At 36.9% G+C, this 27,141-nt stretch overlaps 1 protein-coding gene across 1 annotated transcript in view; it reads left to right on the forward strand.

The window, feature by feature from the left end:
• CFAP92 (cilia and flagella associated protein 92 (putative)) overlaps positions 1-26,916 on the forward strand; it is a 35,338-nt gene extending 8,422 nt beyond the window's left edge. The window contains 12 exon segments of the mRNA XM_087744757.1: positions 1,739-1,949; positions 3,368-3,499; positions 11,569-11,732; positions 13,738-13,831; positions 16,380-16,520; positions 16,922-17,144; positions 18,079-18,273; positions 20,099-20,396; positions 22,146-22,310; positions 23,071-23,168; positions 23,170-23,281; positions 25,852-26,916. Coding sequence (XP_087600883.1) covers positions 16,385-16,520; positions 16,922-17,144; positions 18,079-18,273; positions 20,099-20,396; positions 22,146-22,310; positions 23,071-23,168; positions 23,170-23,281; positions 25,852-26,016 — 1,392 coding nt within the window. The 5' untranslated portion in view covers positions 1,739-1,949; positions 3,368-3,499; positions 11,569-11,732; positions 13,738-13,831; positions 16,380-16,384 and the 3' untranslated portion in view covers positions 26,017-26,916.
• The last annotated feature ends 225 nt before the right edge of the window (positions 26,917-27,141 follow it).

Consider the following 27,141-nt stretch of genomic DNA (forward strand, 5'->3'; position numbering starts at 1 on the left):
GGCCTAGGGGTGTTTGGGTATAGCAGCAGCAGGTACATTCAGCCTTCCCCTAAGCAGTGTGGAACTCTGCTTTATGGAAGTTATCTGCGTAACAGGACATATGTGCATTGGGAATTGCAATCACTGGACATCATGCTGCAGGAAGAGAGGATGAAGGGGGAAGTTCCAGGAACTTTATGGACCATTACAGTAGTTAAACCTGGGTGAGAATTGCAGGGTTGGGATAAGAGTTTCTGTTCAGCGGTCATCTATGTTCAATCAATCATTTTTCTGTTGTCACACTGGAATGCCTGTTACCATTTCGTCATTGCAGAGAGCATTAATTCCCCCTGAAGATATCATCTTCGATAGCATTTAATGCTTCCAAATAATTCTAATATTCTCTCTAGGAAAAAAGCGGAATAAATCCAATCCCCCTGATATGTGAGGAGAGACAATTCAAGTTGATAAATTGGGAGCTATTCCGAGAATTCAATGTTGCTATTGCATTGAGGACTTCCTTCTACCAGATGACCTTGTACCTAGAAAACTGGATTTGGTGTTGTCTGGGGTGGTTGTAAAGCTATTTGCAGAATCTGATTCCAGGGTAAAAGATATAATAAAACTAAGTAATCCAGAATGTCATATACAGAAAGTGGGAGAATGTTTTCAGGTACAGAGCGATGTAGTTGCATATTGTTTTAACAGCTGCTTAGGTCTTATCTGCACACACAGATAACAGAACAAATATCAAGGATAGAACTTGACTCTGCTAGTCCGGATCGGCAGTAACTTCTTACATTTGTAGTAAGAGGCTGGTGGATTTCAGAGCATTTTACTTTTATTTTCCTCTAGATTATCAGTTTACTTGGGATTATAACTTTTATCTTTCAAGTACCAAGATAATAGTGTAATAATTTGAAGGCAAATATCCATTTGATTAACAATGAAGAAAAAAATGAAATGTTGGCCTCTGATCTTTGTTGAGGAGAAAAAGATATTTAAGGTACTTGAAAAATTTTGCAAATTTTATTTTGTTCAGATACGTGTTTAACTGAATCCTGTGCATTTAAATCCAGGAACCTAAAAATTGGATATATTGTTTTGAATACACCTTGGCTTGTTAAGAAGTGATTTCTAAAAAGTCAGTGCTAAAATAATTAAATTTTTTTTTTGAGAGAGACACTGTTGGTTTTAAAGCAACCTGTATACTCTCAGGTTTTGTCTTTGCACGACAATCTTTCTAATGGCCCTCTTTGATTGCTTTGCACTTTTTCTGAGTATCAGCTTGATGTTTTTGTTAAACAAAATGCACTTGCAAAGTTGCTGATTGAAATGTGTTATATTGGCAGCTCTGATGAGTGCTTTGTTCTTACAGTTTACCAGCACGTACGTGCGAAATTTAGTGCTGGTGCTTTAATTTTGTAAATACCAATTCAGCATTTTAAAGTGTATATATTTGCTGTTACAGTATTCTGTTAGGTCTTCAGTGCGTGATCTCATGCTGAACAGCAGCTTAATTGCTGCTTGTGCTTACCTCGGGTCTTCGTATCAGACCTTGACTTGATAGGACTACTTTGTCCGAATCCAACAAAATATGCTGCTTTGACACAGCAAGGGGAAGGCCATGTAAGACCCGGCACAAACTGGAGAAATAAGAAATGTACAGTTTGAAAGCAGTGGTGATAGTGGTCAGCATGTGAATACAAGGTGTTCAGTACTGGTCAGCTCCTGTAAAGATTTTAATCTTTTGTTTTAGCAGGCTGTTACATCGTGGTTTGAAAATGACAAGATGTGGATATCATGGAACCATAGTGTTGATATCAGTGTCACTAATGAATATCTAACAAAACTAAGAGATCACAAAATAATTTTAAAAATCTGGGATACCAAGGACTAAGTTTCCTCAGAAGTGAAGCTTGGTAAACCAAACATTATTTCTTCACTAGAAGGGGATGCAGAGGCTGTTGGTAAGTCTAATGCAAACAGGCTCATTATAAAACACATCTTGAAAATGTCGACTGCACCTATTGATAAGTTATTGTTGAGATTATTTGACATTTGTGTGTCATTCCCACTGAAATAATTCCTGCTTGTTTGTGTTTTAATGAATGCATGAGTCAGTTTCTGAAAATTTTGATGGCAGGAAAATATTAAATTAGGCTTGTAGTCTGAACCTCTGAAAACTAGCAAGTTATTTGAGGTTGTTGGGTAGTAACGTTAGTAATGAATGTATTCATTTTTCGAAGATGGATTTTTCTTTTTGTTGTCCTGAGAGGAAGCAAAACTTGTACAGCCACATTGTTATGCTTCTGTTTCATTTTCTCCCCCTTATTGTCTCCCACAACCCCATAACTTGAATCTATGCCTAAATTTTGGCCACACTAGCTTGAAGGTCAGTGGTTTCAAAGACAGTTATTTTATAATTTATAGTTAATTTTTACTAGTTGAGTTAATTTAATTAGAGGAGAGAGACCTTTTTAGGGCTCTTATAGACATGTACGAAATGAGATCTTGGTCCTTAATAAATACAAGAAAACTAAGCATGAGATGAAACCTATAGGAAATGAGGTATCCTTTGTTCTGATGGCCTGAAACTACTGTTAAATTTAATTTTACTACTAAAATATGCATAATTTGTTAGTAAAATACTGTATTTGTTCCCTCTTTCCCATGTGCATCAGTGGATAGAGATTTGGTGAGGTTGTAAGATTTCAAATGCTAGTTAATATAGGGTTTGGTTTCTTTTGATTGAACTGATATGAATAAATCAAATGTTTGCTCAGATATGGTGGGGTTTATGAGCAAATAGGCTTTGCAATTGGTGGAAATTTCTGACAGCATTTGTTTTTTCTCTTTAAGATAGGTTGAGCACCTAAGTAGCTGTTGTTGAGGAATGGAAACTTGTTTGTAGTTCGGTATTTTCTCAAAAGCAGCCTTACATTTTAGCAACAGGAGGAAGGCAAATCAAAGGATTAAAAGCTTTCCCTCCTGAAGTTGCACGCTTTCAGAGGAGTCTGTACAGAGAAGTCCCCTCAGCTCACTACCAGGGCTGTTTGCCTCCTCTGCAGGCTCAGTATTCTGGGAGTTCCCACAAGCTTCAGCTGCCCCAATATTTTCTTCTTAATATATATTGTTGTACACTACATGAGGAGAACATTTTATGCTAGATTCTTCTGTGGGCTTTGAGGTAAATCTCGGTAACTCTGGTGATTTTCATCTCCAGACTAACAGAATTGAAGTCTGAGAGTGGCTTCTTATAGATAGTAGGAAAAATAGAAGAGGTGCCATGGGAAAATCATTGCACAAAATTTGAGTGGCCCAACCAGACCAAGCAATGAAGTCTAAACCAGGGAATTTATTTTATTTTATTTTATTTTCCTGGTAGATGGGGTAAAATACGCAGTACTATTGCGAAGAAAATTCTTTGAAGCGAGTCAGCCAGCACTCAGCTGTACAAAAATCAAAGCAGCAAAGGAATCCAAGGCACAGGAGAAGTCTTCAGCCCTTCCTGTTGAAGGTATAACGATATGAAAACTGGAACCAGCTTGCGGGTGAAAAGGGGGTGGTGGTGCGATGGCACCTTGAGTAATGGGCAAGCAGGAACAGGACTGAGGAATCTACTGAGAAAGAAAGGTGTTGCAGGAAGACTGAGGGTATTATAGTTAGAACAAGTTTTTAATAGCTTTGGAGTAGAATTGGACAGAAAAGAGATTTAGCTGGCTCACAGAATGTTTTTAAGGGATGCTGGAAAAAAGCATTGGGGTTTTCTGCTACTTCATCTTTGTAAGTGATTGCATTAACATCTAGAGCCATGACTAGAACATAAGTTCCCGGATTCTTGCCATTTCTCTGCTGTTGGCAAATATCTGGAAACCAGTAGCAGAATGTCACATTTCCTTTGAATTACTAGTTCATGGAGAAGTATGAAAGTTTGTTTCTGACTTTGGTGGGATCCCAATTGTATGCAGTTTTGTAACCTGGCCTTGCCTTGTGCCCGTTGAGAATTTGCTGCAATTCTGCCACAAATAACAACAAAATCTGGCGTTGTGATGAGTTCTCCATCTAGTGGCAGTGTGTTTGTAGCCGCATCTTAAACCAAGCGTTCCTTGTGCCTTCTGGAGCCCTTTTCAAGTCTGTTCACTGGAAAGCAGAGATTTCTCTGCACCTGGGTACTGTTGAACGGAGCAGCCATGCGGAGTGCTGTGCTGTGAGCTCAAAAAGCACATGGTACCACGTTACAGTGCCTGGCTGGAGATCATGGGGGTTGAGAGCTCACAACAGCAACTGAAGTCAATAGCAAATGAACGAAAACTTAATTAATGAAAATTAAAATAAATATATAATGCTGAGAATTCTTAAAAAATTAGGTCCTTGGCTTTCCAGCTGGGCCACCAAGGTTAGTGGAAGCCTTGTGTCTTTTTTTTTTTCTTTTCATACTTCAATTTTCAGTCTCCACAATGGAGGTAATATTTGACATGTTACAGAAAGTGTTAAAGTTGAGAAAGCACAAAGATACTTTAGCAATGAGTGTTATGGAACTCTCAGGACTTCGGTAATTCTTTTGCTACAGCAGGGTTACTGCTTGGATATTTTGTAAGAAATGACACCAAGACCTGCACTGTAAGAAAAAAGCTAACTTTTGAAATACTCTTTAATTGAGCAACACAATGAACAATAGTGTGCTACCTGGGGCAGAGGACCATGGCAAAAGGTGTTTAATCATCATCTGCAGTCTCAGATGCATAATGTACCAAAGGGCTGAATTCAAGCAGCATAAACCTTATATTTTGAAAATTTCTGCTTTTATGTGGTTGGCCTTACAATTTAACAGTTGTTTTTATGAACAAAAAATGTCCAAAAGATACTGGAAAGTAACTATTATGAAACCCTATATTTTGACTTCAGTAATCTTGTGAAAATGCAAACAAAATGTTTGGGTTTTTTCCTTAATTTTAGATTTTTATGGTGAAAACAAAACTAACAGCTAGGTCCTTCCTCTGTGTTATGTCTGTGATTTTATTTAGATGTGCAAACAAAAATCTTGGACTTGCCAAATATTTAGATAGAATTATCCAAAGGGAAACCTTGTTACTGCAGTAAGGTACTGAGGATTCAGCAGATAATGTGATTTCCTCCTATATTAGTATCTGATGCAGGGCTGCTTACATTATGTTGGGGAGCACTGTGTCACCAGCTTCGGTTGGTTATCTTTTAAAATTTTTTCATTTTTTCTAATGATTAATGACATGCACCATAGAAGTAGGAGTAGGTGAATTCCTGGTGTAATTAGGCTGGCAGAATGCATCTGTGTTTTGGTCGTAGTGCCATCTAGTGATGGGCCCAGAGAGGATTGATGGACCAAATATTGAAGCCTGAAAAGGTAGAAAGCGTGTTTGAACACTCCTTGAGGACATAAAGGACAGGAACACAGCTTCCAGTTCAGATTAATGGAAAAATGCCAGTGTTTTGCCTACATGCTAACCCATTCTGTGTTAAGGAAGAAAGGAATGTCCTGAAGGTCTCCTTATGTTTCTTTTCATTGACTCTGAAAAACCATGTGCACTATTGGGTATACCAGTACTTGTGCTCTGTAAAACAGGTAAGTCGTTACAGTTTGTCAGTAACCTGCTTATAGCCAGATGAAAACATAATATTGCATTGCTACATCTTTGCCTACTTCCAGATAATGGCAAATTTTGTTCTTTATTGTGTGGAACATATTCAGCTATGCAAGTGCAAATTCTCCCTGCCATTCGTACACTGTTGATTTGCTCTAATCTCACTGTAATTAAGACCTACATCTCACTGTAATTAAGGCTGATACATTGTGAGGCTAAGTGTTGAGTAATTAACACTGAAATTTGTGACTGTAGAGTGCTTTTCTGTAATTAAATGACATTTGAAGATGGTTAGGTGTAGTATACCATACTTAGGGAATACATAAAACATTGACTAAATGTCTGGACATTTCTACATATTCTGTAAGAAATCTAGACAGTATTAGCATTACCTTTTTTTAATGAGTATTCACTAGAGTAGGAATTGGAACAGTTTATTAAAATAAATAAGCAAAAGTAATGTATTACTTCTTATGTATGCAGTCTTTCATGCATTAAGATGTGTTATTGACTTCAGTACCTACTTAAGTATAGATAGGACATTCAGTGTTAAAATATTATTTGGGTATTCTCACTTCATTTTAGTTACTTGTTAATTCCTAGTTTTGTTTTAAATTGCAGCATGATAATTACCATGGAACTTATTTTTCTAGGAAATAAAGTATGACTTCATAATATTTTAGTTTCTCTGCATGATCTCTCGAAGTCCCTCAAAAAATATTTTATGTATTTTAGGCTTATTCAAACTCATCCTTGACACGGGGACAAAAATGAAATGGATTGTGGTTTTGAGTTACAAATAAAGCTTGCATAGGACTTCTCACCACATTTTCCTAGAGCTTTACAGATGCATTTTGTTAGTCTTATGGGATTTACCAAAACATAGAAAGACTTAATAACACATGTAGAGCATGTTTTCATTCATCAGAAGAAACTGATCTGAATGGACTAGCAACATTTAATTGTGATTTGCCACATCCATCAAGGACAGATGACTTATGCACAGTGAGGCAAGAATGTTGCACTTGCGTTGGGAAATGTTCATGTGTTAAAAATACAGTTGAAGATATGTAATTGTTTTTCAGTATCTATGTTTTTTTAACATTTTATAATTATACTGCAGTTTCAGAAGTGGTTAACTACTGCTTTTTGCACCCATGGCTACTGAGTATAGAAAGGAGTAAAAGCATCAAGATCCCCTCTAATATATCAAGTTTGTTAATAGTATATTTGGGGTGAAGTAGCTGTTTATGAAATAATTACATAAAAATTTTTGCTTGGCTTACTTGTTTGTGCATGTTTTTTCTTCTGTTCACTTGTACCCTTTGACTTCAGATTTGTGGGATAAGATAGTGTCAGTGAGACTAGATGGAGGAGGAACTAGGAGTTATTCTACTGCTAGTTGCTCAACTGAAAGTGTTAGGAAGTGGCAAAAGTGAGGAGTGTTGTTGTTCAGGGTACCTCATTCGTTTTGAAAGGTTGAAGGTAGTGTCAACAATAACAGTCACTAGCAGAGCAGGCTTTGCTGGCTTGTGAGCTCAAGGAATCAACTCTAGAACTATGAATTTGTATTGGGTCAAATTACCATGAGGTGATTTTCTAAAGCAATTAAGGTAACCCTGAGTTTATACTGCTGTAGTAACATAGTTCCCTATTTGTTCTGTTCTGCTTTTAGGAACAGTTATTCACTCTTTTGGTTTAAGATGTCATTTGTTTTAATAGTTTTCAGTGGTAAATTTCTAACAATTAGCATGTAACTCTCTAAAATTGTAGAAAAGGTTAGAGTGTTCAAGACTTGAGAAACTGTAACATTTAAAAAAATAATGTTTTCTTGGGTATTATTCGTAATGGAAAACTTTGCACTTGAAATAGAAATGAATCATGAATAGGGTGTATCTCAAATACATCATCCAAAGTGTCATTTAAAAAAATATCAACTCTTAAATTACTTTCTCAAGGTTCCCATTTTGTTTCTAAAAAACTAATTGGTGTTGATAGCACAAGATAACAAATACACTCCTGTATTCTATGACATGCTTTCTCATTTTATGCTGTTTTGTAAGTTTAAGAATTTCTCCTGAACAAGATTTAGTCAGATGGTTACCTTGCTCAAAAGATAATGAAGTCAATGAAAGGACTTTTAATGCCTTCAGCACAAATATGAACTCAACTTTACAGATGGATATTTCTGAGTATTTTGTACGTCATGAGAACACTACTGTTTCTAATGAGTGCATCTGTAAGTGAATCTGGCAGTTCAAATAGTATGGGTTTTGTGTGGCAGAAAGAAAACATGCATTTGTAGAGATGAAAAAAATCAGCAAGAATGTTGAATTGCACATGGGAGCAAAATCCTTAGTTTATTTCAGATAGTTTTTATTTAAGTGCAAAATTGTCTTCAAAACAAACTCATTCTCCCAACATTTAGAAAATCCAGCCACCTGACTTTAGGTTCCTAGCCTGTATTCTTTTCAGCTGCTATAGGCTGGATGCTTCTTTAACAAAGATGCTGTATTGTAAGATTTGAGAGAATCTTGATGTTTAATCAATGTCGTGTTATATCATCTTGCGTAATTCTTGGTTTGCTGCCTGTTCTGTCTTTAACAGTTCTCGGTTCCTGGTAAATAGACACTTTCTGTTCATATCCACCATATCATAGCCTTTGCTAATTGAGCTATTTCCTATGAAAGTAAATGCCACGTCATTGCATGATAAAATAAAATGGGACCCTCTGAAGCTTCATAACTGCTAGAATCAGTTGGGCTAGTGTGATTATATCTTACATACCTGTTTGTGATAATAGAAATGGAAAAAACAACCTTTGGAATGGAATTTTATTTGGTAATGGCTTATGGGAGGAGATACTCGGTGCAAATGTGAGTTGGTGGTGGTGAAACTAAATAGGGTTTTTATTCCAAAAATAGCACTGGTGAAATCTTGCTCTGTAACTCAGAATGTGAACTGTTGCTACTCTGTGTCCCCTGAGCACATCCCTTCTGATCAAAGATGGGTGTCCATGTTGTGTAAGATTTAATGTAGAACTCCAGGGCATTACCTTACTTTGGACTTGCTCTGCATTTCATAAGCATCTTTATTGCTGAAGTATAAGGATATTTGAAGGATATTTGTTTAGTTTAAGTCTGAAAGTGTAGTTCCTTATGCTGTTCCCTTGCATGCATTTATACTATCTGTCATGCCAGGAACAAAATTCTGGTGAAACATGAACAAATGAGATCAGTATTTTGCAAAATTAGGAGCGTGTGTTTAGTCTTCATGCAAACATAACTTTCAGTACAGATTAATTGGAATATAAATCCTTTTTAGGTAGAAACATTGTAATAGTTTTCTAAAAATTCCCCAAATTATTACTGGAAATGTATTTAGAGGTATTACAGTCTAATGACACAAGAGCTATGTAAGAATATTTATCAGGATATTAGTTCTTCTGGAAAAATTTACCTCTTCAAAGTGAAACTCAAACAGGATGAAATGAATTAATATTATATCAGTATGTACATCACTGTTGCTCTTTCATATACCTGAACATTCTCATTCCACCTGTATTGTGACTGTGGTGATATTTTTTTCTAGTTTCATGTTCAAAGAACTGTTATTATCATAATGATCATTCCTTGTGGAGGACTAGTGAGTTACCTGACAAGCAGCCTACATGTTTACTCTAAAAGCAAATCTGAGATTCAGGAAGTTATATTTTACCAATTTTATTATGGCAAAGTTTTGCTGCTCCTTTGTGCACCTGGAAAAGAATCTTTTTTTTAAAGAATCAGCTTCCTTCTTCCCTCATTTTATGTCAAAAGTCTATAGCCAGGAAGCCAATAATTGTATGCTGCATTTCTTCTCTCAAATTGGTTCCGGAAAAATTCTTAATACTGCTGTAAATGCCCACATATGGTCTGATATCCTCTATGCCTTTTCAGTCTGCAGTGGGGAGGTTTCCAACAAATCCACCAATAAATTCCGTGTTACCTCCCTGAAGTCCACAGTACGGTTTCCTTCATTTATTCCCAACACCTGGAGGTTCTTATATATAGTGATGATCTCTAGGGCCTCTGACTTTTTGCAGTGATTTTTCTTTTTTTATTGAGGCAAATAAAACAGCCTTCTTGTTTTTAGTTTTAGCAGGTCTGGTTTTTTCCTTAGCATGGTGGTTTACTTATAAAACTGCATATAAACTTTTTTTATTTAGATTTTTTGTTCCCCAAGCAATTATTTTGACAGTCTGTCATTCATTACTTGGTTAACCATATATTAACAGTTTTGACTGTATGTTTTTGTAGGAATACAAAGATCTCAGAAAGCTGTATTTTTAATGTTGATCACTTCTAGTGCTGCAAAACCACACAACTAACCTTCTCTCTCCACACTCCCAGCTATTACTAAGATCCTTTTTGAAACATCTCTGAGGATGGGTAGAATTATTTGGGAAATGCTTGGCTTAATCTGTGTAATGAATTATTTTTAGTGCTGTAAACATACATTGCTTCAACCTTCACAGCCACAGTCTTGATTCATTGCTCACTGCGTGGATGCCTGTCTGAATTAAAATGTTTGTGAAGCAGCTGAAGAACTTAGACCTCTGAGATAAAAATTCCTGGGAGGAGGAGGAAGAAAAGATGTTTGAAAGATGTAATTCCAAGGATAAAGGGAAGATGTTGTACATATTAATAAATCTGAAAGAAAATGCCGTAGATTGAACATGATAATCTGGAGACAATATTCAGCACCAGAAATCCTTAATCATTGTGAGAAGCTATGGGGGCAGTAGTCAGGGAGAGTTGTGTTTTGTGTCCCAAGCATATAATACTCGTCACACTCAGAGATGATTAGATGACATGAAGTTCTTGTAGTCTGTGTTATTAGCAATAAAATGTTAAAGTCTTAAAAAAATAAATGAATGTCATAGTATGTGTGTAAAAGAGTAGACTGCATGCATCTGTCTACATATATTGAACTATAGTTATTTCATTATTAAGCATTGTACCTCTCAAAAGATGATCAAATGCATTTTCAAACTGCTATTATTATAAATCATGCCTGTAAAGCTAACTAAAACAGTGACCAGTTTTTGTGACTATCGATGTAAAAATTTCTTGGACAGACATTGTATTTCCTTGAACTGCATGTAAAATTCTACCACCAATTCTGTCACCCCATTGTGGGGAATCTTTAGGGCTGAATACATTCTTCACAGATAAAACAGTTTTTCTGTGCTATGTCTTGTACTGCTGCCTTCTGGGTACAATATATAACAGGGATCTGAAGACAGGGACAACAAAATCATTTATTCAGGAGATTTAAACTGCAGTGAGATTCGTCTTTGTTAAACAGCATTTTCTATTATTTCTGATTAATATTCATTTTTCAGCAGCAATAATATGTCAAACTGGTAAGGAATGTGTGTACTTTAGAGAATAAAATGTGTGATGTCTTGTGAAGAAACATTTACAACAGTGGCTGATATTACGAAGTTTGGGAAGCTTGTTAATGCTGAAACTAAGTGATGGCATTCCTAGCTGCGTTTTCCCCCTAAGAAGGCAGTTGCTCCTATAATAGAGCAAAACTGTATTTATTCTAGATTTCTGGTCTGTCTGTAATGGTGTCACAGTGTGTACCAAATGTGAACAGTACTAGAACAGATATATTTCTCTTTCCTCAAAAAGCAAAGCAGATGTACAGAAAAATCTGTAAGTAAGGTATTGTAGTGTATACTAAAAGGTGTTTTAGTTTATGCATCTCTTCAGGTATGTGCTTGGTCTCTTATTCAGGAGACCACATATCCTGTTGACATCATTTTTTGATCTCCTTTACATTTATATTCTGGCAGTTGAGCTCTTTTCGACTTGAAATTTAAAAAAAAAATGTTTGGGTGGAATCATTAACATGGCAGGGATTTATTTTTTGTTTTCCATATTTCTTACATAACTCCAAATCTTTTTAATGTTTACAGAAGTGTGATATTCGCAAAAAGCAGATTTCTGGATAAAGCCCAACTTCTGAAGCAGAAAGCAGTTGCTGGTCCCCCACTTAGTTCAACTTCAAAAGAAAATGAGAAAACAAATCATAATGTGGGAATTCTGACATATGAAGCAGACAAAAGAGCCATCGTGGATGGTAAGTTCTGGATGGAATTATGGACTAGATTTGAAAAGGTAGATATGGAATTCTGGTTATCTTCTTTTTTAAAAAAATTATTTTATTATTATTTTAAAGAATTCAAGGTTAAAACAAAGAAGTAAGAGTTATGGGACCTGTGCTTTAGTCCCAGCTCTGCCATGAGCTTTCTGTGTTTCTTCAGCAGCTAATAAAATTTCTTTTTCCGTTTCCTTGGCTAGTAGTGTGAACCATAGTTCTTATCTACCACTTGGAGTGTTCCAGGGGTGAAGTGATAGATATTTGCAAGGGACTTGGGTGAACAATGATGAAATTAGTGAGACAGTTAAAGAGTAATCTTGGAGCTAAAACAACTGTTCCAACTGCAAAATTATCAAGCTGTTGTTTCATATCACTTGCATCACTTTTTCTACTAGAGACCAGGTTTTGATCTGTGGTTTACGGTCCATTTTTATTTCCAATGCTTGTTCATTATGTTAAATGAAAAACCACAGCCCCACTGAGTGATATTTTGCTCTCTCATCTGTAGCTTACAATTGACTAAGGCCCTATGAAAGATGAGAGGAGATGATAACCACTGCAACAATGGATGCTACAGTATATATTAACTCACCCATGTTAAATAGCATGCTTGTCTGACCAAAAACTAGCACAGCATCACAGGGTTGTAGTACACATTGCTCCCAGTACTCCTTATGAAAAGTACATTTGCTTATCAATAAGCATCACCAGGCATGAATGATAACATTCAGTTGTAGTATCATTCTGTCAAAACAACTGAATGCACCAATAGTGTTAACTAAATCTTTACTTGACAACTGTTTTCTATTGCTGTCCACTGTGGCAGAGTTTGGTGCTCCTGCTTTTATGGACGGACCTTTTGAAGAGTAGTGACATTAATGCAAAACAGGGCATGCAGAGAAACAGGCAGGCATTTTGGAGCCCTACTGTGTCCATGCAGATGGTGGTAGGCAGCTCAGGTTGCAGCACAGGGGGATTTTTGAAGAGCTTGACCCTGAACCACATCTGCTTTTTTGATAAATAGTTACACACTTTGTAGGGAGTTCTCTACGTGGGTTATAATTTTGCTTAAGTTCAGAGTGGACTGTTTTTTCCCCAGCGTCATTTTGGTACTGCTACTGGTACGTCATTTCACATTACTATTGTTATTAAAAGATAAAACTTTAGTAACTTTTTTGCATGCCTCTCTTTCTTTCCATTTGAGTGTTAAATTTGTCCTTTAAACGTTCTGCCATTCCTCTTATTATAGCAAGAATAATAAACCAGGACCAGCAGCAGTAATATTTCTACAGATCTTCTTTTAAGCTGCTGTGTTCACTTGCTACATTTTTTGTCAAAATTAAACTACTTGTGCTGAAATTCTGTACTTGCTTAATTAACTGATCGGACAAAGCATCTGAAGCTAGGATTTAAATACTTGAGGCTGGGACTGACTGTGCTTTTGCTGGTTGGGTGAAGACCGAATCTGGGCAAAAGGAATTTTGGGAATAATTACTCAGCCTCTAAGAAAATGACAAACATTAATGAGTGTATCTTCGTGGTATCTTTGTGAGGTAAAGGAATGACGATATTCCTGTTTTGTAGATGTGAAGTTAGAAAATACACGTTTCTGGAAACAATAGAACACATATCACAAGGAGTACCATATATGTGTTGTAATGCATATATGCAAGGAAAGAATAGTAAAGTGGCAAAGATAAATTTTCTTTTGGTAATTCCATGAACTTATAATGCTTGCTGTTGCAAATTTAACTTTCTTGTAACATAGGGATTCTATATATAGTATAGTGGGCTGTGCAATGGAAATTTGAGCTTATTGAAATAGTAGCCTAAGTTGGTGTTAAAGTGTATAATTGACATATTTTTCTAAGGATGATACTGAATTATGCCACCTACTGCAGTAAATTTTAAATTATTTCTTTGATTAATTGCAACAAAATGTTTTCTCCTTCCTACTCAGTCCAACCCTCCCTTCCATCAACAGGTAGAAGAGGTTCTGGTCCTAAAAGAAACATTGATGCTACTATGGCAAAAAAATATAGCATTGCTTCACTGCGTTTAGATCTCATGCCTCTCAGGTATTATTCTGTTCAGAAGGGGCAGGGTGAGAGCAACACACTGGGTGTGCTCCTTGTCTCCTCTGAAACACCTGTGCTGGTGCCTCTGCCTGGTGGAAACTGTCTTGAAAGGTCCCTAGGGAATTTCATGTCCTGGATAAAAGCTGGCTGGTTGAGAAGATTTGGGATTTGGTTTTGATCCAGGGGAGGCTGACATATGTTCAGAACTCCGTGTGCTCTGAAGGGTGGGATGTTAAAAATTGTTTAAAGGTGCTTGTTTACCTTTAACAAAGAGTTTAGTCATGATGAAAAGTCTCTGAACTGCTTTAATTTTTGTGTTTATGCGAACTGTATATTTACAGCTTCAAACAGAAATAAACTTCTGTGTGCTTTCAGCAGTTAGCCCAATTTGGGGTTGTGACACTGCTTTGGGGGGACTATTTTCTTCCTTACTGTAAAAGACAAATAATATTTGAAGCAGTTAAAACCATACTTTTGTTTTATTTTAATACAAATTCAGTGGATATTTGTCATTACTTGCATCAAATATGGGTGCCTTGATGGGATTGCTTCTATAACAGTATTTAATCTTGTATATTTAAAAAGGAGAAAAATCAGTGATCAGTCATCTGGCAGAAAACAATCCTAAAGTTTTAGATGATTATGTCACTTTCACTGTGGAAACACCTCTTCTGTCAGAAAGAGAGACATGAATTGAATCCACTGATTATAAGGATTAATTCGGCTACTTGCCTCCCAAACATACCTGTACCAACAGAAATGCTGCAGGTAACGCATACCGCTACTTCTTTCTGATAGAATTTCCTTGTTACCCTCACGTAGCTTTGCTTAAAATATTGGCATGGTTTTAAAGATAACTTTCCTTATTAGTAGCAGAATTGGAGAATATGACTAACACATTTCTTGAAAAACTTGTAGCCAGATTAGTGCCTATTTTATCATAGGCACTGGCAGCAAAACAACAATCCTTGGTTTTTCTGAGGGCAATAATTTATATTATATTATTTATATAAATAATTTATATATAGTCAACCCATTTTGATTTCTGAGCAGTGGATCTTGGGTAAGCCAGAGAAGATCTAGTTCAGTCACAGTGCTGTATTATTTGCAACAATTTGCTGAGAAGTTGGTATGGGTTGACTTGCTCATTAGAACAATTTCTATTGCTGTGTTAAAAATATTTTTTAACTTAAACAAACAGCAAATATTTCACATCTTAAAAAATGCTGTGCACAAAAAAAGTTCTATATTGGCGAGAATTTAGTTTAAAGTTTTTGGTCTTATATTTGTAAATTTTGAGAGATGAGTTAGAAGATATTTTTTCTTGTCAAATGATTGCATTTTTAGGCTTAAAGAAACGCTATTTTAAAAGGCTCTTTTCTGAGTATTATATATGGTTGATGTGAAAATGAAATTAAGGTCAAAGACCTTTGATTTCAGGAGATATTTTCTTGATCCTCGGCTGAGGTGGAATTATAAGGGAATAGTATGTGAAAGATCTGGTCCAAGTTGCATCAGCCTGATCCTTACCATTAGTAGGATGTTTTGTTGTTGGTTTTGTGAAAATAGTTTAATAATATTATGTCAGGAACTTTATAATGGCGCATGTAGTTCCGTGGTGGAGCTTTACACTGCAGAGCTTATGACAGTCTACGCAAATTGGCTTAGCATTTATGAAGAGAAACAGGGGAGGGAATGTCAGTAACTGCAGCATAATAAATAATGGAGGCAAAACGACTCTGTAGTTTCTAATACAATCTGCAGAGTGACCACAGAAGTTGTGACTTTGTTTCCCTTGCCAAGTGGGACACTGTATGAAATAATGAACAGTTTCAAATTTGGAATTGTCAGGACAGTCCTTGACAGGTAGCCTCCACTCCATGCAGGCTGCTGTAATGCTGATGGACACTTACATGGAGAAACTGCAACAAGTATTGTGGAATGAATCCCCCTGTTTGCTTCCCCAGATTTGTAAACAAATGGCTAATAACCATACAGTATCTCTGGATATTTTGAATTTCCTGAATTTCCTAACTTCTAGCTATAGGCATTTATCTTAGGCCTCGAATACTACAGATGAATGCATAGGGAGAAACAAAAAAGGTCTAGGAGCCATTACAGTCCCCAGAATACTCCTTTAATGATCTAGAAACAAGGAGAATTTTTCTGACGAATTCGGAAAGTCAACAAAGTTGAGGACAGGCAAACGAAGAGGACAGAATATTCCCCCAGAATATTTCCCCTTCAGAATATTCAGTATATTCCCCTTTCAGAATGGCCACTTTGCTGCCTTGGAAGACCATAATTTGTGCCATGAAGCACATCTCCTATACCTTATCTACTAGAAAAGCTGATTGTTCTGTGAGGTTAAAAATAAAAAGGAAAAAGGTTAACGTACAAATATCTGTTTCTCCCTGGTTTTTGTTCTTTAGAGACTGTATTCCCACCTACTGCAAATACAAATTTCACAGCTTCCCACCTCATCAAACTCATGGACAATTCCATGGAACTCATGTCTACTTTAAGGATTTTATTGTGCTTCTAACAGGGACAATGAAACCTGGGGAATTACAGAGGTATCTTAGAGGTCCACCTTTGGAGATTGAAATTCATGACCAGGACAGAAACATGGAAAACAACACAAAAAAGCCATGTTTGTTTGGGGAGGATGAAGCTGATGAAGAAGCAGGTAAGATGAGCTTCCTTGCTTGCAAATCCACAATCTGTAATTCTTTTTCAAAGAACAAAGTGTGGCATCTGCGTGGGGTAGCTAAGGTCAGTCTAACTGATTTATTGTTAGGTAAAAAGTACTTGACTATCAGTGCTCCCATCCATAACTGTTCCACTCCAAATACAGCTGCTTTCAGTGAGAAGGATAAAAATGAGAAAATAACAGAATCAGTGAGTCCCTGCTACCTATGGGACATTATCTAGGATCAGACTTGCTTTTGAAATTAAGAGCGGAAATAGCTGTGCCATTGAGAATGCATGCAGAAATTGCTGATGCTTAAGTCACAAATTGCCCATATGGTTGTATAATCTACATTTTTGACTACAATAATTCATCCTTATTACATGATTTGGTGGAAGAGATTACAGAAATCAATGCTAAAGCCCTCCAGCTGGACTGCTATCCTGTACACTTAATTGGAATGGCTCTTGCTGCATTAAAACTGAAAACCACACTTGAGGAAGCTTCCGAGTTGGATATTGATACTGGTTTTCACTTTTTGGATGGAGCAACTCATCTCTTTGTCTTGGAGGGATTAAAAGACAAAGCAATCAAGAAACTGTGGGATAAACACTTTGAAAGGTAACAGAGTTTGAGGTTTTTCATCAGTTATTTCCTTAGATTCAGAGATTTTAATTTGATTTATACCTCCCCCATCCCGTTCTATACAAAGATATATGGGCAAGTACATAGCTGATGATTTCCGTGTGATTTTAGTGGATATGAGTCCCAGTGGCTGCTTCACTTGTGGCATAATCTTCTCATCTTTATCACATTACACCATAGATCATCCATGTAAAGTTAAAATGAGAAGGATGGCAACATATACTTTTTTTGTTAAGCTGCTACTTGGTTTGTAGAAACAACACTATAATCTGCGAATTCTAAATAATAACCAAAAGTACTCAATGGGATCTAAAACAAAAATAGTCACTGCAAGAAAGATGGTCTTCAAGCTGTTTCTTCCTTTGAGTTTAGGGGAAAATGTGGTAAATTCAAAGTGAATGTCTCCCTCAAATTTCATGCTTAAAAAATAATTGATATTTTTCCCAGCACTGTAGCATGTTGTTAAAACTTTCTGTGGTGGTTTGTTGTTTTGTTTGATTTTTTTCACCTGTGACCTAAATTGAAGCTTTGTTTTACTGCTGCAGTATGAATTTTGGTATTTGTAGTAGAAATATTTATATAATACTTTTGTAGCTATAATAAGGCTGGTAAGGGGCACAACACTAATGAAACTGAGGTGAGCTTCCTTCTAAATGTTTGCCATGTGACTTAAAAAGAAAACATATGCAACTCAGTTATGTCATAAGAGTTTTGATATTTTCTTTGTAATTTTGTCCAAAATATTTTTTTAGAACAGTTCATGTGAAGTGAAGGCTGTAGAGTAAGAGGTTCCATCTAAAGGACAAAAGCGAAGCAGTTTCATAAGAGAGAGTAATTGTACTGCAGAACTGAGGAAACCTGAGATACGGGCTGATTGTTTTAACCTTGTCATTGGGGTACTTTTTTACAGGAATTACAGACATGGAGATGGACAACTGGAAATACTATATAACTCACAACTGTCTGTCTATCAACGCCTGTATACAGACCTGGAAGCTACCTTTTATCATTTCCGCCTCTGTAAGCTTCTCTTCACTATGACAAAACAGTCTCTGCTTTGTGTCAGAGGTGTGGTTCCTTGGGCATGTTTCCAAGCCTTGTCCAGGTATGACTCATCCAGATTCATAGTCAAGAAATTAAGAAATAAAATGTTAGCAAAGTACAGTGACTATTTGATACAAAAGATAATACTCTTGGCTATCTTTTCTGTGATGAAAGCAGTCTGTGGGCCTGATGGATAATTCAGATTTTAGATCAGGTGTGGTAAGACAGAAGAACATGGTTTTCTAACTGCTGATGTAGTGGTAACTGGATATTGGTGAGCCCATTTTTAGTTTGGGCAGGAATTTATACTTTGTAAAGAAGATATTTTAGATACTTGGTAATTAATTTTCTTGTGAAATTTTATTGTAGTATTTCCTGTCTAAAAAAAGGAAAATTAAATCAGCAGGTTGGCTGCTGTGCACAACTTGCTAGATAGCTGCAGCTCAGGTTCCTGCAGTGAAAGTGAAGGTTTTGGGATGGCTGGGATAATTTTAAATGCAGGGGGTTATTTTTCCACTAGAGAGAAGGGAAGCTGCAGGAACGATTACTATACTTCATAGTACTCATTGCTATAAAATCAGAGAGAACCTCAATAAAAGCATCTTTTGTGGCTGAGAAATTTAGTGGCTGGAGTCCTTCTAGACACCAGCTCTTTTCAGCAACCCACCATCACAGATGAGTGAATCAGGTATGCCAGGCATTGGGTGTTAGTCCTTTTTGCCATAGCCTCATTCTGCTATGTCTGTAATTATGCAGAGAAATACAAATAAATTCTTCACTGGAGTATACAGACTATGAACTGTGTTCAAGAGCAGTCTCTAACTTGTAGAACTCCTGTTTTATTGGTTTTTGGTTTGCTGTAGTCAGTCACTGGTTTAATGTGTGCACAACAGAAACTGCTGCTTCCTGATATATCTCCTTCTGCTAGAATTAGCCAGAAAATTAACTTTAACTGTAGAAAAACTAATGCACATGATCCATATGCACAATGGCCAATTTAATTTTTAATATACCAATATAAACTCAATTTGTGCCATTAATGCTGATGCAACTTTGAAATTAATGTTATTTATCAGTTGTATGTATTCTTCAGAAGTAATGATAAGAAAATAATGTTGTTGCAGTAATTTTACAATTGAATTCTTTTCCACTACTTTGTAAAGTTACTCTCCCCAAATAAAGAATAGTTATGTGATAAACGAGTTAACAAATTTCCAATTTTAGCAAGGAATCATAATACTATTATATAATACTATACTAGGTAATGCTTAATACTATACTAGGTAAGTCACTTTATTTTGTGGCCTCTGCTATGGCCTGAGCCAGAGAGGCTGAGAATTGAATTTAAGTGCATGTATACAAAGTCCGTGTATGGTGTTCAATAGCTGTCATATATTTAGAACCGCTTTTGTGTTAACACTAGGCTTTACAGGCCAAATTTAGTGAATAAAATCAGAAGTGAGGTAAGCGTTGTCATGAATAGCATATAGAATGACATTTGATCAGAATGAGACGTAAAATAGAGGTAAGGCAGGATGGATTTTAGTGGGTGTTCAACATAAATATGGGTCATACACTAGAACCAGTGTGCATGAAGGGACTTTGCTTTATTGCCTTTCCAGCCAGAGGCTAGAGAAATTCAGCAACTAATCATTAACTTGCAGCTAAACCTAGTGCCAGCAGCATTCGTAGAATATTCCTAGTAGGTTTATTAAACTGCTAACCTTCTTTATTGCTGCTAAGTACCAGCATACATGAACTGACCTGAACTTAATATATAGACGTTTCAAGAAAGTTGTATAGTTCTTCCACAGTAATATTAACTGTAATGATTTGATGGCAGTAAAGTTTTTGTAAACTAATAAAATGTTGATGTCTATTTGTAGGCTCAATTACCTCTGTCACAGTAAGAGGTTGAGGGATCCAGTTCATGGGGATCTGCTGCCCTCAGCAGAGATGATCACAGTCTTGAGTCATGAGTATGGAGTTACCCTAACTGATGAGGATCTCTTCACTCAGAAACCTCCTTTGCTCTCAGTTTCCTCTGATGATTATACAGTACCAGGAAAAGTTAGCAGAGTGAAACAGGCAGTATATTCTTCGTTAGATAACTACAATGAAATGTGTGTACAGCAGAAGAAAGAAATAGCAGACAAAATGTCTTTTGAGAGAAACCATATTGGGGTGAGTAGTTTGTGATATGTGAGAGGCAAGCCTAATAGCTGCAAAACTTCATATCCTTAATCAATGCCTCCTTCTTCTCCTGAAAAAATGACTCATTAGACTTAAAAACTTTTGGTAAGGTGTTTGTAGGTATTGTGCAAATATTATAAAAAAGTGCAGGGTAATTTTATTTTGCAAAAGTTGAATTGCAAATGTAATTGCTTCTCAAAGGGAAAAACAATTCTAGTGCTTACAGGTAAACAGAGGAGACATTGTGTGAGTGGTAAGGAAACTGATTATTTAAAGGACTTGTAATTTCTTTTTGGGTTTGGTTCCTATTTTCCTTTGTCTCTTTCTTCTCCATAGCTCCCCCATTGTGCTTTAGCATGTCATCCAGGCTTCAGATGCTCGCGGGGGACCAAGCCAACTAAGCTCACGTGAAAATTGTGCTTTCTTCTCTTGCCGTGTGAAAGACCTTGCCTTTGGGCAACCAGAATGGCATGTATTCTTGACTAAAAAAACCATCAGTTGCAGACAGAGCTGAGCTGAGCTGAGCTTTAAGAAATGGTGAAGAATTTTAGAACCTCTTTTGACTTATTACCAGTATCCATCTGCCCCTTCTGTTGCCTCAGGGAAAACATGTTGAAAGTAATCCCTTTCCTGTTAATATAGGCATCAAAGAAAGGGTATCCCACATGTTTCCTGGGAGTCTGAATTGGGTTTTGGAGTATATTGCTTAGTTGAGGACTCTAGCTATCTTGAAGTTTGTGAATAGTTCTGAATGTTTTTTCCTGTATATATTTTAATACAAAGAGGTTTTGCCTGATATGTGGAAATCTGTGTTCCTGTGTAAGGGTACTGTCTTGGAGATACTGAAAGAAATTTAACTCCTAAGTATTTCCTTTTTCAGTCAGTCTGTTGATAAAGGAGTATTACATAAGGCTAGAAAAGAAGACTGTTTTTCATTTTATGGCTAGAAAAGAAGACTGGTTTTCATTTTATACATGCTTTTGAATCAAGAGGATAATAGAGGAACCAGGAAGTCCTCTATAGAAAAGAAAATATGAAATTCTTTGTTAATAGCAGGTAAAGTAACCTTTCAGGCTTTTTGATTTAAAAAAAAAAAAAAGGGAAGTGGATGTCACAGGGAAGTGACATTCAAAATGCAATTTTACTCTCTTGCTGTAATTACCTATTATGGCAGAGTCTGAATTCAAAGCCGTAATTACCATAAACACAGTAGAATGATGTTCTTAAGTCAATGAAAAGGTATGAGGGTTTAATTATACTGTATCAGTAGAGAAATTTGAAGAGTCCTAATGAATGGTGTTTCCCATGTCACTGTATTTGCTGGGGTGTTAATGGAATCATAGAAATAATATGAAATGAAATGAAATGAAAATTAAAGAACTAATCTTATTTCATTTGAAGACAATCAGCATCAGCTCTCCAGAACAACTATTTAGATCTGTAAGTAGAAGTCATTCCCTAGTGAGTGCTTGCCTCCAGTCTACTGCCATTAGTCTTGCAGAATATCATATGCAAGGGTGAAATGGTGCTATTTTTTTTAATAGAGTCTTCTGTGGAGTATTTTATTAACAAAGAGCTGTTGAGTAATAAATCTATATATAGATTTTTTTAAAGTTTTTTTGTTGTTTTGTTAAAGTTGGGGTTTTTAATGTTTAGAGAATCATTTACTTGTTTATAATTTTTTTGTAACACTCTGAATTACCAATTCAGACAGAACTCAGATGTAATCTCTCTTTGCAGGTTAAAATTGGTGTTGTATGCCAACTCAAAGGAAAGATGAAAAAGCCAAATTTCGAAGCTTTCAGGATTTCTCCTGTTGATGGCAAATCTGTCTTTAACTACAGCTCTCAGAGCCTGAATTCTGCAGAACTTGCAAAGAACCATCTTCACTAGGAGATGGCAAAGGTGAATTGAGACACATAACTGGAAGATCTTTGTTTGCTGTATGTAGTGCTGAAAAGAGAGACATGAATTAAATAGGTTTACAGTAGTAACTCCTGTGTTAGTGCGTAGGAAGGGAAGTTGGTATCCAAAAAGATCTCAGTCTGACAGGTACTCTGGTGTAAAAGTCTGCTCTTAATGCCATTCTTGATAGTCATGTTGTCTTGTCTCCATGACTTGGGCTGTCATTTTGACTTTGATAACCTAGGTGGTCACTTCCAGTTCTGAGTCCCACACATTTATAAGTGGGAGAATTTGAGTAATCACAGTGTTGGTGTATGCAGTATTAAGTGATTTGAAGAACACATTTAAGAACACATTTGAAGAATCACATTTATTTGCTTTTGCCTGGATGGCTGGCTTGAATCTTAATAAAAAATGCTGTTTTCCTCTCAGCTAGTGGAAATTACTATAGCTCTGTGAAAACTGTTCCTAATAGGAACTACAGTTCTCTTTTTGTGCAAGTAATATTAAAGTTATTTCTTTCTGTAATTATTTTACAGAGATCCCATTATACCACTTGTCATTAAACCCATCATTGGATCATAATAGAATGAAATTTAAAAAACATTTTTTTAATATTTAATGAAATATATTTTGTATAATTTTGATCTATGATTACTTGCAGTCCTAAGGAAAGAAATGATACTGGTTCTGTACCTTATGGGCTCCTCTCCCAGCAAAGGGGAATTCACATTAACAAAAAAAAAAATGTTTTTTGTAGGAACCAATGAACAGATTCACTTATTGTCATGAGTATCTGTCATCCACATTTGACCCAGTGGATGTGGTTGCTGCCTGTAAGGAATCCTTTGCAAAATCCGAGTATGTGGCTGACACCAGATGGATTTGTTTTTCCTGGATTTAAGAGCAGCGTTGAAAGCAACATGCACCCTCAGATGCCTGATGAGGCATGTCTGGAGGAGTTAAGTGAGGTAACAGAAAACTTAAATGAACAGACCAAAGTGAACTCAAGCATTTTGGGAGACTTGAAAGAGGCAGATTCCTTTAGCATATGGAAGTCTCTTTTGAGGGTGACACCTATATTTGCAATTTGGGTACATCAGCACCTAGCTCACCCAGGTGACATTTTGCTTGGGTACACAAATTCTACCCTGAACATATAGAGAAAACCCATTTGCCAATATTAATTGGATATTAATAGTTATTAATGGACTATAGAGTGCTTTAGACATTTACAAGTCTAGTGTCAGAAAAATCATAATGTTGCATTCCATGATGAATGGGCTCCAGGCTGTCCTTCATGAGTTGCCAATCTAATTGTAGCCTTCCTTCATGTTTCCAGATTACCTCACTGCTTATTTTTCCTCCATCTTTTATTTGTGGTTTGTAGTTACAGTTTTATGGGGTGTTTGTCCTCCACCACTGTGTTTTCTGTCAGTTTCTTCCTACCCTGTGTCCTCTCTCCCTTCTCCTGTTCTTTACTGTTTAGCTTCTAGTTTTCTGCCATTTTACTGGATCATCAACTTGACTAGTTTACAATTCCCTGTTTTGAACAGTCTTCAGCATTTTGTACACTCAGGCACATGTGGTCTGCTGTTAGGAAGAAAATTTGGATGTTATTAGAATTGGCAAGGTGAGGAAATAAAAGGAATAGAACAGGTTTTTGTTTTTTTTTTTTTGTGCAGGATCAGTAAATTCTACCAAATTAATTGAACACAGTCACAACACAGAGTGGAACAGGCTGAATGCTTGGAGGCTTGGTATCATATCTTGCAAGAACGTGTACATGTTCATTTAATTTTCAGGCTTTATTTATCTTTTTTTTCCCATACAAATTAGTTTCTCAAAAAGGTTAGAGTATGGCTGAAGTGAAATGATTCATGAAAACAAAGTGCTTTTTTCTGATCCATGATGCTGGAGAATGTATCTTCTCATGAAGGAGCAGAGAAGATTCACTGACCAAGAGTAACAGAAGCCAACCAGTACAGTATAATTGCTGATGCCTTTTGCCGAAGAGGTAAAAAAGGAGGGGAACTGGGCAGTGCAGGATCAAAAACTGACAAGCTGAAAAAGGGTCAGCAGGCTTATAGTGCATCAGTGGATGACTGACACCAGTTACTGAACTGAAATAGATGGGGGACTGTGATATTAGGTGTGGGAGTAGCAGTTGACTAGTATGTTGTGTTGACCATTGGCACCTACTGATAGGATGAGAGGGGGAAAGAGAGCTGATGTCTTACCCCGAATGACACAAAGTGTAATCTGGCAGTACCAATAGCTGTGTAGCATCAATGCTAGCCATGGAGCTGTGAGGAAAGAGGAAGGAGGCTCCTTCTGCTCAAGCAGGGACCTCACAGGCATGACCAGAATTATATTGGATAATGGAGGTTGATTCTGAATTTACTATTCATGTTACCTGAAAGGTGGAACAAAAGCAGAAAACTATTATGATCCCATTCTGAAGCAGCCTAGTTTTGATACGTTGCTTCTTTAACCATTTCTGGTTTTCTTGTCAAACACAGAATTTGACCATCTTTTGTAATACCACCCCTTGGGAGGCAAAGGAGTTCTTGGAGTTCTTCCGGTTTCCTAAAATATCTCCATGCAGTTTCTGTACTGACTCAGCTATTCTTTACTTTCACTGTTTTACCTAAAACTGCGTAGTTACAGGGCTAACAACAAACAATCGGAGTTAATTTGTAGTTTAGGAAGGATAGTTTTGTCTGAAAAAATCTAACGGGTATTTCAGCAGTGGGTAGTCAGAGGACCACAAAAAGTTGAACTCTATTTTGCAATTGTGATGATGAATATTCCTGCCATGATTCCAGTGCACATGCTTCTTCTCTCGTCTGCTTCCTTAGGACACCTGGGCTCTTGGCCCCAAGACTTTAATACTAATGATTGTATTTTTAGAAGCACTAGCAGAGCTTCTGCTTTCTAAAAGCACTATGCTTTAAGATTATCCTTGAGATGATATATAGCTCTCACTGTTCTGGCAATTCTGTACAGCTAGTCCACTTCTGACCACTGGAATAAGACAAATAACTAGTTAGGTTTTGGACTGGCTCTGTCCTCTCACAGTCTCATTGTGCGGAAGAGGATATTGGCATGGAGGCACATGGACGAGAGGGATGGTCCACGTTTGCCTGCGAGTTCAGCAGCTGTGTATGAAATACAGGGAAGTGTATCAGACCTCTTATATCACTGCAGAGAAATGTGACATAAACATGAAATTGAATCCCCTGCCAGGTATTTCTCAAGTATACTGTGAGTGCCTGTATGTTAGCTAACAGCTCAGTACTAGAGTATCGGCTGCTTGCTCATGAAATGGATTTTTGTTCTTATTCATGTGTATCAAACGTAACAAATTGAAAGACTACTCACAGAGAGAAATAGTTCTGTGGAGTGAAGTTTGGACTTTGGTGAGATCCTGTTATGGTAGTTGTTAGACCGCTACCCAATAATCTGGCTAACTAATTTTTTGTGACCCCTCCCTGGTGATTTTGGCCTGGCTTCTTAAGGGGATTAAATTTTCATTTAGAAATGGCAGGAGAGTGCTCTGCATGCTAACATGGAGCCAGTGCTGTCACGAGACAGATGGAGCTGGGACAAACAGCACATTGATTTTGATCTTTACAAGAAGCCACCTGAGCTCTTCATGACAACAGCCCCACAGACTGGTGATGGATCTGTTAAAATCAACTAATCACAAAGCTTTTAACTTGGAGCCCTGACATATAGTCCCGAAGCTTGTTCATTTCTGCCATCAAGGAAGGCAGATTGAATGCGAAGAGGTTTAGCAAGGAGATCCGTGTACAGCAAAACTGTTTGTACTCTTACTCTATAAGACCTTGGCCATACTCCAATGTTACCCCTCCATTTACCTAACTTCTTAGCCTTAGTTCCTTTGTCTGTAGTAAAATATGACAGGGAGGTATAGATCCTGCTTGGCTTATTCTTCTGTAAAGCCAGCTCTGTTGGCTGCCTGAACTTTCTTTATACAGATTGATGACAATCATCTTTTGTTGTTACCAAGGTCAGACAAAAAGCTACCTCACAGACTGTAAGCCATACCAGATAATTGGTCCAGAGGGGTGCTGAGATCAGCCAGTTAAATCTGCACGCTAGCACAGCAGTTAGTAGTGTGCCTTGGTGAGGTGGTCAGTGTATAACCTCATGTTCTCACACAAACAGTAACAGAGAAAGTTGTATTTTGTTATGAAACAGTATTTCGAAAAGTTTGCCATGTGTTTCTTTTTGCGCAGAACCATCTGAGATTCACAGGAATGTTTACAAGCAGAAAATAATAGTTTTATTGTGGTTGCTAGAATCTTTCATCTTTTACAACTTTTCTGCTGCACATTACCCTGTAACTTGCAAAACACTTGCTTAGTGTAGTTCTTCTCAAGTGCTTCTTACAGAGAAATGCTTTTGGAAGCAGTCAGGATCCATTCTGCTTTCATGTGTGTTTCATGGAGCCTACAGGACAGTGGATTGTCTTTGTGGGCATCAGCCATTATTCTAATACCTGTATCATTTGTTCTAGTTGAATCATTGTGTGAATGGTTGGTTGGTTGCAATAGACGCTTTTAGCCTACATTTTTATTTCCAACAGCCAAAACTTATCTTTTCCATCTAGCTGGTTTCTATTGCCTGGTTTTCTGTTGTTGGCCTTGTGAAGATGCTAAGCAGATTCTGCAAACTATGTTTGATGATACCAAGCTGAAAGCTCACCAGCACTCCACAGCAGCTGAGTTATCCACATGTGGGACAAGAGCCAGGTTTCAGCTAGAGAAGCTCCAAGGACTGCTGAAAGATGAACCTCTGAAAT

Source organism: Nipponia nippon, unplaced genomic scaffold, assembly GCF_047370975.1.
Source record: "Nipponia nippon isolate SJK-2023a ecotype South Korea unplaced genomic scaffold, ASM4737097v1 scaffold_9, whole genome shotgun sequence".
Taxonomy (NCBI): domain Eukaryota; kingdom Metazoa; phylum Chordata; class Aves; order Pelecaniformes; family Threskiornithidae; genus Nipponia; species Nipponia nippon.